This window comes from Sander vitreus, chromosome 5, assembly GCF_031162955.1.
Source record: "Sander vitreus isolate 19-12246 chromosome 5, sanVit1, whole genome shotgun sequence".
Taxonomy (NCBI): domain Eukaryota; kingdom Metazoa; phylum Chordata; class Actinopteri; order Perciformes; family Percidae; genus Sander; species Sander vitreus.
Genome location: NC_135859.1, coordinates 32,711,260 through 32,724,345, shown reverse-complemented (window position 1 = coordinate 32,724,345; position 13,086 = coordinate 32,711,260). Strand labels below are relative to the sequence as shown.

Sequence of the window (13,086 nt, the reverse complement as noted above, 5' to 3'; positions counted from 1 at the left end):
ATAAGCAAAGAATTATGTGCAATGCTTTTTTAACAAGCAGACAGAGGGGTTTGGCACCTGGTATATTGGCCTGTATATGGGAGAGAAAGAACAAGACTTGAAGCTACACCAATAATAATTAAAAAAAAGATAAGCTCCAGTGATGATACCTTAAAGTTGGAGTGTACGCGGTTGTTATAAAAAATCCCCAGAGGAGTGAGCTCTGCTCGGGTCTCTGGTACCAGCCCATGAGAGTCTCCGGTGGAAGAGCTGTGGAACACAAACCATATGCCAGCATCCTGGAACAGGAAGGAAGAGAGATGAGGTGATAAATCACGTTTGTGGTATGGCTGGGCAACAGCAGGAATTTAATTATCTGGGCTCATACACACATCATCCGTAGGTGGAGCGCTGGAGTAACATACAAAACCAATACGCAGAACCGGGCAGGAGGTCATAATTACACGTGAGGCCAAGCCCCACAGAAAGAATAAACCAGGTGTAGGAGTTCATAAGAGCTCAATAGTTCATTATAAGTTCATGGTTCAATAGATATTGACAACCTTAATATCACAAGCATACCCCCTACAATTTTTAGTACACAGCCCTCCACAGTGCACCTTCACGCTGAGAAACGGGATGAGGGATCCTCGTGTTCTACTTCTACCTCGTCTCACTATGTTATTGCACCCCTCTATCAGACACTAAAGCCAGTTAATCCCATTTTATTGATGGATCAATTTGTTATGAGCATGACAATCTTCCATTTTCATTGTGCAAAGTTCAAGAACACCAAAGCCATGGCAGCTTTACATTAATATACTACATATCATAAATCAATAAGGTTGATCCTTATTTTATATCCTTGTTGATCACAATTCGCACATACAAGAATTCTTCTATGCAGGTGCGTTGGAAAATATCACAGACTTCACAGACCACTCTTGCTCACCATTTATTGAAGAAGCTAACGTTTCGTTCCCTCTGGACCTTCGTCAAAGAGTCTTAACCGAAATGTTAGCTTCTTCAATAAATGGTGATGTTGTAGCAAGAGCAGAGAGCAGGATCTTCCTTTATCTCAAGTCTATTAATCACTTCTGAAAAAAATGAAGCTTTTTTTATTACATAACTCTGATGTTATTACCTGTGAACCAGCAGCTGCATTGCTGATGAGATTGTTGTTAGGGTTGGCGATCCAGAATGTTGAAACTGCCCTGGAAAACACACACACACACACACACACACACACATATATTAAAAAAGGCAGTACCTTGGCATAACAGAGACTATGACTAATAAACAGAAGACAGAGATCAAAGAATCATGTGACCCCCCCCACCGGATACAGTGCTTGTTGCTTCTCTCACAGAGACACTTTCCTTGTTTTTGCTGCGATATAAAAACATCCCGCGGAGAGGAGAGGTTGTTATTGCATGGATACAACCACACTGCTGATATCGCTCACACTAATACTAACTACAGTATCTTTTTCACATGGACCCTCTGTCTCCTCTCAGGGTTTGTCTGCACTATCACCAGGTTCCCACACAGACACTTGACTGAGAGTCAAAGACTTTAATGTCAGTGCGTGAGGCACAAATCCTTTGTGTTGATTCGACCCCACTGGTCAGTGGTCTCAAAGATAAGGTAGTTGCTACTTTACAGTCAAGATGTTGGCTTATTTACAGCTCTCGGGGCTTGGAAAGTGCCTCTGCAGTGTCTCAACTATTATCTGTCATTGCAATTAGCCTCAGTCTTTTGCTTTAAAAGACCCCAGGGTCTCTGTGTTGCAGCTGCAACACTAAGAAATAGACTTTGTCCTTAGTGCAATACATTAATCTCCAGGAGTACATGATGATGGTTCAGAAAGTCTGCACTACAACAACATAACTTGTGACACATAAAAACTACTCTAAAATGTAAGTGTAATGTATTCATGTTTCTGAGATGACCATTTTAAATCTGTGGGCGCACTCACAGAGCAGTTATGGATCTGTGGCGGACGTTAAAAACTGTCAAGACTACTAAATTCACTCTGATGGGTGTGTGAACGTATATACAGCATATATACTGGTAAATAATTGATTGTTACACCCACAATATAACTGTAGAGTGCTGTAAAGTAAGAACGCACAAGTTGCTAGCAGTTTTTGCTCTTTATGACGGTGCAGAAACTCATGCTCTCTTTTATTAGTTTGCTCTGCACTCGTATCTCCAACCAGAGACACACAATGTCAGGATCCTAATCTCTTACTTGCACTCTGTGCTGGGTGAGGGCGTGTAGCCCTTGTAGACTTTGTCCTTGATGCTGGTGCAGAGGGTCTCGTTGCGGTCAGTGGGCAGCAGAGTCCCGGGTCGAGTCAGCAGACCAAGGTTGTGGTAGAAGGTGTTGCGCTGCTCGATCCCATCCTCAAGGAAGAAACAGTGACCCAGGGTGTCATAGCCTATAGTGTTCTTCACCTGGGTCAAAGAAAGAAGGCCGCTAGATATTAAAAAAATGCAATTATTCAACATTGTTGAATATCGCGATAATGATATTACTTGCGATAAATAAACAGATATTAAAGTGTACTCAGTTCTGCCTTTCTGCTGCTTTCAGTATTCTGCTAAAATACAACAAATTGCTTGTTGAATAAAAAAAAAATAAAAAAAAGTATTTTCCAAAATTATTTTATTGACCAAATTGAACATTGAATTGGACATAAGCCACTTTCCGACCGGAGGGATTTCTGCAGTTCCTAGAACATAAAATTCCTAGAACCCTTTTTTTCTTGTGTTCCGACTGGACCAAAATGGCCGCAGTTCCTGTTACTCTTTCAGCTCCTACTTCAGGCCAGGGTCTTTTTGCTGTTCCCTTTTCAGCATAGGAACCTAGGTCAACGAGGGTCGGGTTTCCGGTACAGACAGACCAACAATGGGACAATTTTAACAATTTTCGCCATCTTATTCATCACTAAATTCACTTCTGACAACGTTTTAGGTGAGAAATGAGCTGTTTAGATTTCGCATATAGGCAGTCTTGCGAAAACTGATGCCGAATTGACAATTAGTTTCAAAGTTTTCGGAGTTGAGAAGCTCCATGAAGTGAGGCGACAGCCAGCAGGCGCCTGCCCCGACCGCTAGCTCGTCGCTCTGACAGTCACGCTCGGAGACCCCGCTGTGAGCTGGAGGTCTCTCAGACCGGTCTCGTAAATAAGAGGCTTTTATTTCGCCGTTCGGTTCATTTGTTTAAATACCACAACACACGTCCATCATAAGATTAACGGGAACCTGTGGTTAACTGTCTTTTCAGAGTTAAACTCCACAAGCGTGTCCTGCGGGCTTGACAAAACTCGCAGGCCTGTCGTCACTCACACACAGTCACACGCACACACACACACACACACACACACACACACACGCACACACACACACACACACACACACACACACACACACACACACAGCGCAGCAGTCAGAGGCGGGGGAGAGAGAGATACCCGTTTCTCTTCGGGAGACTTGTTTAAATTATGACAAATATGCTATATACATTAGATTTAGTATTTAGTTCATACTTTTTTGGGTGATTTTAACGCTATAAAGACCGTTGCCGTGCTTAGGCAGGGCAAGGCAGCTTTATTTGAATAGCACATTTCAGCAACAGGGCAATTCAAAGTGCTTTACATAAAACATTAAAGAGCAGTTAGAAAATGATTAAACCAGTCCCTATGGCCACTTGGCCAGTGCAAATGCAAATAGAAAAAACGGTTTTGGGGGAGAGTAGTTAGTAGATCTGCTTAAAAGTGGACTTTTCCTATAACTACGTTCCTGTAACTACTTGGTCTGAAAACAAAGTAGTTTTTTCGGTTATTTTTTCGGCCTTTATTTTGATAGGACAGCTGAAGACATGAAAGGGGAGAGAGAGAGGGGGAATGACAAGCAGCAAAGGGCCGCAGGTCGGAGTCGAACCCTGGCCAGCTGCGTTGAGGAGTAAACCTCTATATATGGGCACCACTTTACCAACTGAGCTATCCGGGCGCTCGACAGTTACATTTTAAAGTGCAGTTTTCTACTGACACTCTCTTTCAACTAACGTCTTTCGCGATATGTCGCAGCCTTTCGCGATGTGTTTATTGCGTAAGTTGTAAAAAAAAAAATATATTGTGCAGCCCTTATAAAGAGATATTTATTTTCAGAGTTGTTGACAGGAGAGAAAAATGAATACAGTACTATATCCCATTAATGGCAATTTTCCCTTTCCAAGGAAGAGGTAGTTTGCACCTAATGGAAATATGCAGAAAAGTCCTGGTAAACGAGAGGGCTAAGACAACATTTGTTAGTCCATCTTGGAATCATCAGCAACCCACAGGAAGAAAAAAATAAAAAAAAATATTCACATGGTCATTGAGCCAGAAGAGAAACAGGGAAAACAGTAAACAATGTCAAACTTTTTCAATTCCATTTCCTCGCTGCAGAACGGAAGAATGCTTTTAATCCAATGGCCTCAAGGACAAAAGTTAACCCATCATGTCAGTTTGACGTCAGGAGGGAGCATAACTCTCACAAACATACACAGACTTTGGGATTTTGCAGTTGACAGACATACCAGTGTGAACGTGTCATATGGTTTCATTTATCCAGCAAGTATATAAAAATATTAACATTGGTCCAAAGAAAGGGACAAATTGTAAACTAGTGTATCTCTTCCAAAGAGTCTTCTAGACAGATCACTCTTAAATGTAGAAAGGTATGGGACAGGAGTAGGGCTGAACGATTTTTGAAAATAATCTAATTGCAATTTTTTTCCCAAATATTGCGATTGCGAGTCGATATTCGATTATTTTTTTAAGGTCTTTGTCTTCTGTATAATTCAAGACAAACAATAAATCATTTTATAGTATGAACAACACACAATTACACACTAGACAGTTAAATAAGTAAAAATATAGTATATATATATATATATATATATATATACAGTGGTATATATATACACATACACACACACATATATATATACACACACACAACAGTGTATTTTTTTTTTTACAGTGCACAGATAGGAGCTGCCTCCAGCCGCTCCCCCTCGTGAAGTTCAGTGTTACTGATTTAGCGACTTTTCAGACCCCCTTAGCGACTTTTTTTCAAAAAAGCGACTAGCAACAAATCTGCCGACTTTCTGTAGAAAAGTGGTCAGTATTGTCCAGCGAGCACGCGAGGTATTTCTGTCCTCTAGCTGCCAAATCAGTCTTCTGTTCTGTGACTGAGGAGCAGAGGAGCAGCCTCTCCCCTCTCTCCTAATGTGCAGCAGCACTGTGCACACTGTGCAGCTAGTTAGAAGGGGAGGGGGACAGGGTGTGCGGGGGCCGGTGTAGGTAGGAGAGACAGCAGGACGCGATGGGAGAAAGACGCTGCTGAGCTGGCCTGGCCCTGGGCAAGCCAGCCTTCTTTGATAATTCTTTATCAATCTTTTTCCCCCACTTTGTAGAATTTCATTTGTTTTACTTCAATTCCTGTATTGAATTTGTGATTATTTGGCTAAAGAGTTCTATTTCTTGCTGACACAACCACTAAGCTTTATACAAATGATTGCGTAATGACGTCAAAAATATGCAAATGAGCGTATGACGTCATCTAGCGACTTTTGGAGCTGGTGCTAGCAAAGAATTTCTAATAAGGGAAGAAGTTGCACTCCCTCGTTACTTCCGGTTTCTGAACTGGTTGCAGTTCCACCAGAGTTCCATATAGGGGGCGCTCACAGGCCAGTGCAGAATGAATGGGACTCTATGGAGCTATACCCCTCAAAATCCACTTTTCTCAGGATATAATCTTTTGTCTAGTAATTTGAATGTTGCATTCGAAAGGGGAGGCTAAGAAAATACACACTGCTGGGTGTTAGATTTTTTTAAAGTGGCTTTTTTGTTCTAAAAAGCCTTTTAAAATGTCAATGACGTCGTACACATATACGGCCAGAGATACTGCTTTACGGCAAGCTCTGAGTCACTTCCTTTGTTCTCTCGAAGCATCGACAACACAGCTGACAGGTTAGCCTCTACCTGTTAATACAACACAGCTGACAGGTTAGGCTCTACCTGTTAATACAACACAGCTGACAGGTTAGACTCTCCCTGTTAATACAACACAGCTGACAGGTTAGCCTCTCCCTGTTAATACAACACAGCTGACAGGTTAGCCTCTCCCTGTTAATACAACACAGCTGACAGGTTAGCCTCTCCCTGTTAATACAACACAGCTGACAGGTTAGACTCTCCCTGTTAATACAACACAGCTGACAGGTTAGACTCTCCCTGTTAATACAACACAGCTGACAGGTTAGCCTCTCCCTGTTAATACAACACAGCTGACAGGTTAGACTCTCCCTGTTAATACAACACAGCTGACAGGTTAGCCTCCCCCTGTTAATACAACACAGCTGACAGGTTAGCCTCCCCCTGTTAATACACGTGCTAGAAAGAGGTTTGCTAATGTTTTAAAGACCACGCCGAAATATTCACTCTGACATTCTGGTTCTGCTTTGGATGCCGTCAAGCGGGATCTCCGATTGTAATCAGTCCTTCACTGACCAATCAGCATTCATTAACAGAATGCTAGCGTGTTGTGGGCAACAACGACTCAACCTGTAAGAAATCGAAAGTACACAAGTACTCGTTCATTCAACTTTTGATCTATAATCCATGTTGAACTTGCAAAAACTACAATCAAAGCGTTTTAACATCGCGATATTATCAGCCCTAGACAGGAGGGTTTGAAGAGAGCGAGGAGAGGGAGAGGACGAAAAAGAAAGGAGAAAACAAGTCATTACAGTAATCCAGCGATGGAGGCTGTAATTGATGAGCATTCAACTGCTAACATCACATAGTAGTTATTACTGTCAGCTGTCTTCAAATCCTCCAAATAAAGATGATTTCATTGTCTACAGCTGTCTTTTATTTGTCCCCACATACATTTTAGAATTATTCATCATCTCTCTCTCACACACACACACACACACACACACACACACACACACACACACACACACACACTTTACTAACCAGCAAGCCGTTGGTGGTGTGGATGGTGAGGCAGCGGGAGAAGGAGTGGTGTATGGAAAGTCCGTCCACATAGGTGGGCTCCCAATAGCCTCCCCTCTGGTCCACATCCCCGCACATGTGGAAGTGGAGGGGGTAGCGCCCTTTCTCACGCTGCTGGCCCATGTTCTTCAGCTCCACGTGGGAAAGATGCACGGATGAGAAGTTACGAAGGATCTGAAAGGCCAGAGTGGAGGTTCAGACGCAAAAGAAAGGGTGATTTTTAAATCGATCAAGCAAGAACAATGAGCTAAACCGCTTGAGTAAATCACACTGGCCTTGTGGGGGGGCAACACAAGGTTCACATTATGGTACAAAAGTGGGCTAACTGTCAAACCACTCTGGTCCAATTAAAGGTTTAGGTCTACAGTATGATTCTCTGCGTTTGTCTATGATCCCACTGGGATATGAACTTTTGCTCTGTTGGAATCATGCTCCAGTGAGTCAAACTGTACCAAAACCACTGACGCTCCTCTTGATGAATAAGAGATGCGAGTAATAGAAGCACAAATTAAAAGCTGGACACAAATGAACTGGGGAGAAAATAAAGTTGAATGATTAATATCAACAAATAATGCAATACAAATATGCTGTACAATGCTCCCTCAGAGTTATTTATGTGGGTATAGCATAATCCACACAGTCTGGTTCCCGTTAAGGGGGTATTGGCCAATCCTTCCAGCTAACTGGCGCGCGCGCGCGCGCACACACACACACACACACACACACACACACACACACACACACACACACACACACACACACACACACAATTATTGAGTAGCATAATGTTTCTCCAGTATATATGCTGCACATGAAGCCTCAAGACAAATGCTATACATCCAGACAAAAACATGCACATGCCTCAGTTCTTGCATGCATATATGTCCAGATGAGAATTGCGTGAAAAATTGATTGAGAAAATATGCAATGGTGAGTGTATTGTGTGTGATGGCTCTGATGCTGTGGTCTCTTAGTTTGGGGGTGGGGAGGTCAATCATTTTAGAGGCAGATTGTGTAATATAAGTCAATGTGTTTTTGTTGGAGACAGCTAATGTGGTAAAACAAAAAAAACAAAAAAAATGGAAGGAAAAGTGTTTATTTTGTTTAGCCTAAGGGGGGTCAGTTACATAGAGCTTAAGGAATGTTATTGTGCATTTGCCACTAACATTGAATGAAATTGGACTATCATTATACAAATTACAGTGAACTCATTGCCTATATAGAGACCCATGTAGGTCAGGGAATGCTGCTCCAGTATTGGCCGTGTTTGACCCTAATCTGTTTTAGGTCTTCAGTGCTCAGATTTATAGACTGTATCTTTTATATAAAATAAAAGCTTGACATGTAGAGGCAGAGAGGGGGAAAACAGAGAGAACGGGAGTGAGAGAAGTGGTAGTGCTTCACGCAAACTGAACTAGGGGCATGAATAACCCCTCTCATTTAGGATGGCATATAAATATAGAATGTATGAACCCTTTAGCAGTTTCCATACCTCTGCAGTATGGAAACTGTCACGCAGATTACTGCAGCCACAGAATATAAAGTCATGCTGAGACATGCAGACACATACATCAGCAAATACAGACAGGAAGCACAGTTTAAACAAGGGACTGTGCTGTAGACTTACACACACACATAAGACACACCTTGATGTGGCCTCCATAGGTGTCGTGGTTGTAGAACTGGCACATGTTGTCCCCGTAGCACGAGCTTTCCATTTCCCCGTAGATGAAAATGTTTCTGGAGAGCAGAGCCACTTCAGCACGCATGTCGACGCCATCTATGATCTCTCCAACATGGTTATACTGAGGTTTCCCTGGGCAGAACAGACAGGTAGATTCTTGGTCATATGCTACAACTAGGTGACCATTTTCAAAGAAAAATCTGGTGCAAAAGTGGACAAAAACTGGAAACGGTGCAAGTCATTACTTTGTATGATTACACATGTCAATCACTGCATTCCAAAAGTCGAAAAGAATAACATAACACGGCTTCAAATTCTTGTGGAACCTTTCTCAGGTGGCACAAGTCATACTTAAGACTCAAACCTTTTCACTAAATTACCAGCTTAATATCCTGCCTGTCCATAGCCTGTACATACCTGTAATATTAGACATTCATATAGACACATTATATATCATTCATACCTTGCATATGTTATTTATTCATACTGTAGCACATGTTACTTAATCACTGCTTAGCACTTCTGGTTAGACACTAACTACATTTCGTTGCTCTATACTTGTGACATGTGCAATGACAATAAAGTTGAATCTAATATAAAATGTTAAAAACAAATAGGAAGTGGAATTTAAACTTAACTAAGCTATTTTATTTCTGGAAATGGTGGGCTTCCAACTGTCAAACCACAGGAAGTATGCCTAGCAGCACTCACTCAAAGATAAACATCTACCCATGCCCCAAAACCAACCAACCAAAATAATAGACATGTTAAAGTAAAAAGGTAATCAAATTCATATGAGACACAAAATAATCAGCTCTTTTACGATGCGGAAAGTACCCCTGCCTACAGGGTGCAGCTGCCAATGATAATGCAAAGCTCCAGCTGCAATTCCTCACGGCAGCAACACAAAAACCAAGCATGCACACACGCACACAAAGACTAATACACCCTTCTCTCCAGGGAAGGGAGTTGGCGTTTGTTGACAACAGTGGAATGAGATCGGGAAACATGTCCAGACAGATTGTTAGAGAGAAACCATTAGAGGGGATGAAGAAGGTAGGAGGATGTGAAGCAGAGGCAATGTATCTAAATCTATAAAACCACTGTGGTTATAATAAGACAAGGTTACTATACAAACACAAGCTGACAATCTCTTTTGAGCCTCCTCCAATAACCTTACGTCTCCATATCAGCTGAACAGGAAATTAGATCTCCCTGGACCTCAGGATTAGTAGCACATCTGCCAGTCATATTTGTTGACTATAATGACAAATCAGTGTAAGATCTTCTCATAAGCTTTCAAATATGAAATGTCTGTACTTCCCATATATCACCTCCTTTTTATTTTTGTCCTTCGAAACTTTTTACTGTATCTATCAAAAAACTATCTGCAGTACAAAGCTGAAGTCAGACTACAAGCCAGGAGTTGACCCTCAAAAGTTTTAGAGTCTCTCTCTCTCTCTCTCTCTCTCTCTCTCTCTCACCTTGTATCCTGACCTGCCTGCTGGTGCAGTGAGAGCAGGGCAACAAGGTAAACTCTTCAGCCTGGTGCATGGAGTAGTCTGTGCTGGCAACTACAATCTGATCCCCGGGTTGCCAGGTCGGCTGCACTTTGTCCTGCAGGTTCAGCACCACCTGGTCCACGGCATCCACCTGGAAGCCTGAGATGGGGAAACCTGTGAGGGAGAGAGGGGGGGGGCACTTCATTTAAAAGAAACATGACGGACAAGAAACTAAAAATGATGTATGATGATGTATTATGCCTAGCCGTAAAGTATCTTACGAAGGCTCTCTTCAAGTAAGATGAAAATAATATATTGTTACGCGTTTCCATTAAAACTGGAGCTAAATAATATAACACTAAGACTATTCCATTTGATCTTAATACCCATCAATTAGGAAGAAAAGACATGAGGATTTGTGTTTGTATTTATTAAGGATCCCAATTAGCTGACGCGTAGACGACCAGCTAGCCTTCCTGGGGTCCAACACTACCTTTAGTCAAACAATATTAAAACATTTCATAACCTGTGCCTGTGCGCCAGGCCGTCCGGTTCTGTGAGCACTTTCCAACTCGATCCCCGAGATCTGCAGCCTATCTGAGAGGAGTTTACGTACTTTTGTCTCAGTTTCTGCCCAGCTCTCATTTCCCGACTCGTGTACTCCATCAATCACTATGTTGTTTTTCTTGCCCAGTAAAGAGAGGATGTTTTGACTGATAGTTGTGACATCAGATCTCAGTTCTGAGCGCTCTCTGGCAGATTCTTTCTATCTTTTTGTGTATAATGAAGGCTTTCGAGTGATCCACTTACTTCTTTCGTAATTTCATCCAATCTCTTGTTGTTTGTTTCAATCGTTATCTTTAAAAAGCTTTGATAGTTCCGCTCCTGTTGGTCCAACAGATATTTATAAAACAAGTTCTGTTGTTCCATAAGCTCACGGACCTGAGATAGAGAAACATGGTCCTCCTCTCCTCTACCTTTCGGTGCTATTGTAGACAACACGTCAGGGTGGAGCGTTCACAAGCGAAGTTCTTTCAAAATCAAAATAAGAGATAAGAGATACTACTACTTTGCAATCACCTTTTATTTACTAAACATACACTTTCATAGACTCAGTAGACCCAAAACAAAGCATTTAAGAGATGTAAAACAAGGCCAAATATCCGAAAGTTTTTCAAATGTTTGGAAATCACGCACCACGCAGCATGGGTGTGTCCTGTTAGGTGAAGATCAACAGTCTATGAAGGTTTTGAAGCTTCCAGAAAAAAGCCTACATCTAAATTTAGGATGTCTTTGTCCTGAATAACTTCATAGTTCAGTCCGGTGAAAATACTGACTCACTGTGACAGAGTCGAGGATAACAGTGAACATTTGTTTTTCTATAGTACACCATCATTTACACTGAATAGCAATTTAGATCCTGGCTTCTGAATAGCTCAATAACCACTGAGATACTGTGTTTGTGTTCAGCAGGTATTAATATTGTCCTGCTGAGAGTTAGATAACCCCAGGAAACCATCATTTTATACGGCACGAATAAATAAAGCCAGAGAGTATGCTAGCGCCTCACCCAAAATACACATTTACAACTGCCTGAAGACCTGCTAATGGTCATAGCGGCATGGTCACAAAACAACTGTTCCCAGTCAGGCACAAGAATGTCTTTCATGTTCAGATGATTGATCTGTAAAGCATTTGGCATGTGGTAAACCTCATTTGTCAAGCTGTCACATTCCTCTAAACCCTTTACCATTTTAAAGCTAGAGAAACCTGTCAATTTCACCTGAACAGCTTCCATGCTACTAAAGCTTGTCATTGTGAATAATTACGGACAAATAGCATTGAACTTAGACGACCTATGGGCGCCCGGGTAGCTCAGTTGGTAGAACACACGCCCATATGTAGAGCTTTATTCATCGATGGAGAGGCCCAGGGTTCCCTCTCTTCCCCCTTTCTCTCCCCTTTCTGTCCTAGTGATTAAAAGGCGGAAACGCCCAAAAATAAACCTTAAAAAAAAAAAAAACTTAGACGACCTAGACAAAATGACAGATGGCATCAACTGAACACTAAAATAAATGGCTGATCGCTATATCATTTCTAGTAACTGTCAACACTGAACCATGTATGTTTAAATGGGTTTTGAAATGGTCAAGATAAGCGGTTTCCTACCATTCTTCCACTCGCTGTAGGCGGTGACCGAGAAGGCCACTCCGTCCACGGTGGTGAAGTTCCGTCTTGCCAGAGCTCTCCCTCCGGTGTCGTGATTTTCATGTTCCCTAACGTCCTCTGAGCATGACACGTTACCACCGCCAACAACCGAGACCAAAGCCCACGCCTGTCTGGAGAGACCAGAGGGACAAAAAGAAAAGTGAGAGAAAGACAGAAAAAGGGGTTACACTTTACTTGAAGGTATCTACATAAGAGTGACATGACACTGTCATGAACGTGTCATAAACATTATACAACAAGTCATAAATGTTTATGACATAACACTTCTTTTAGTAAGTGTCATTTGGTTTTTGTCATCACAAGTTATGGTTGGGGTTAGGGTTAGGGTTCATGTGTCATGACTGTGTCATGATAGTGTCATGTGTTCATGACAGCGTTATGTCACTCTTATGTAGATACCTTCAAGTAAAGTGTTACCGGAAAATGTCATTTTCAGACATTACTAGGGATGCTTATTTTGATCTTTTTTTTTTCCTGACCAACGGCTGACCATTGGCAACCGATCACTAACTGCTACGACAAACAAGGCAACGACTCTTAGTTCCCCCGTCTGGGAGCCTCGGACATACTTTCCGCATCCGCCGACATCTGCGGACTTTTACCGGCTGGCAGCCACGAT

General features: G+C 42.0%; 1 protein-coding gene across 3 annotated transcripts in view; it reads right to left on the bottom strand.

Annotated features, from left to right (window-relative positions):
* cemip2 (cell migration inducing hyaluronidase 2) overlaps positions 1-13,086 on the bottom strand; it is a 38,732-nt gene that overhangs the window by 13,959 nt on the left and 11,687 nt on the right. For all 3 annotated transcript variants that reach the window (XM_078251529.1, XM_078251526.1, XM_078251527.1), the window contains exons 5-11: positions 12,408-12,577; positions 10,221-10,412; positions 8,699-8,868; positions 7,014-7,226; positions 2,234-2,439; positions 1,124-1,193; positions 150-278 (exon numbers count right to left, since the gene is read on the bottom strand). In XM_078251529.1, the coding sequence (XP_078107655.1) occupies positions 150-278; positions 1,124-1,193; positions 2,234-2,439; positions 7,014-7,226; positions 8,699-8,868; positions 10,221-10,412; positions 12,408-12,577 (1,150 nt within the window). The remainder of the gene's footprint in view (positions 1-149; positions 279-1,123; positions 1,194-2,233; positions 2,440-7,013; positions 7,227-8,698; positions 8,869-10,220; positions 10,413-12,407; positions 12,578-13,086) is intronic.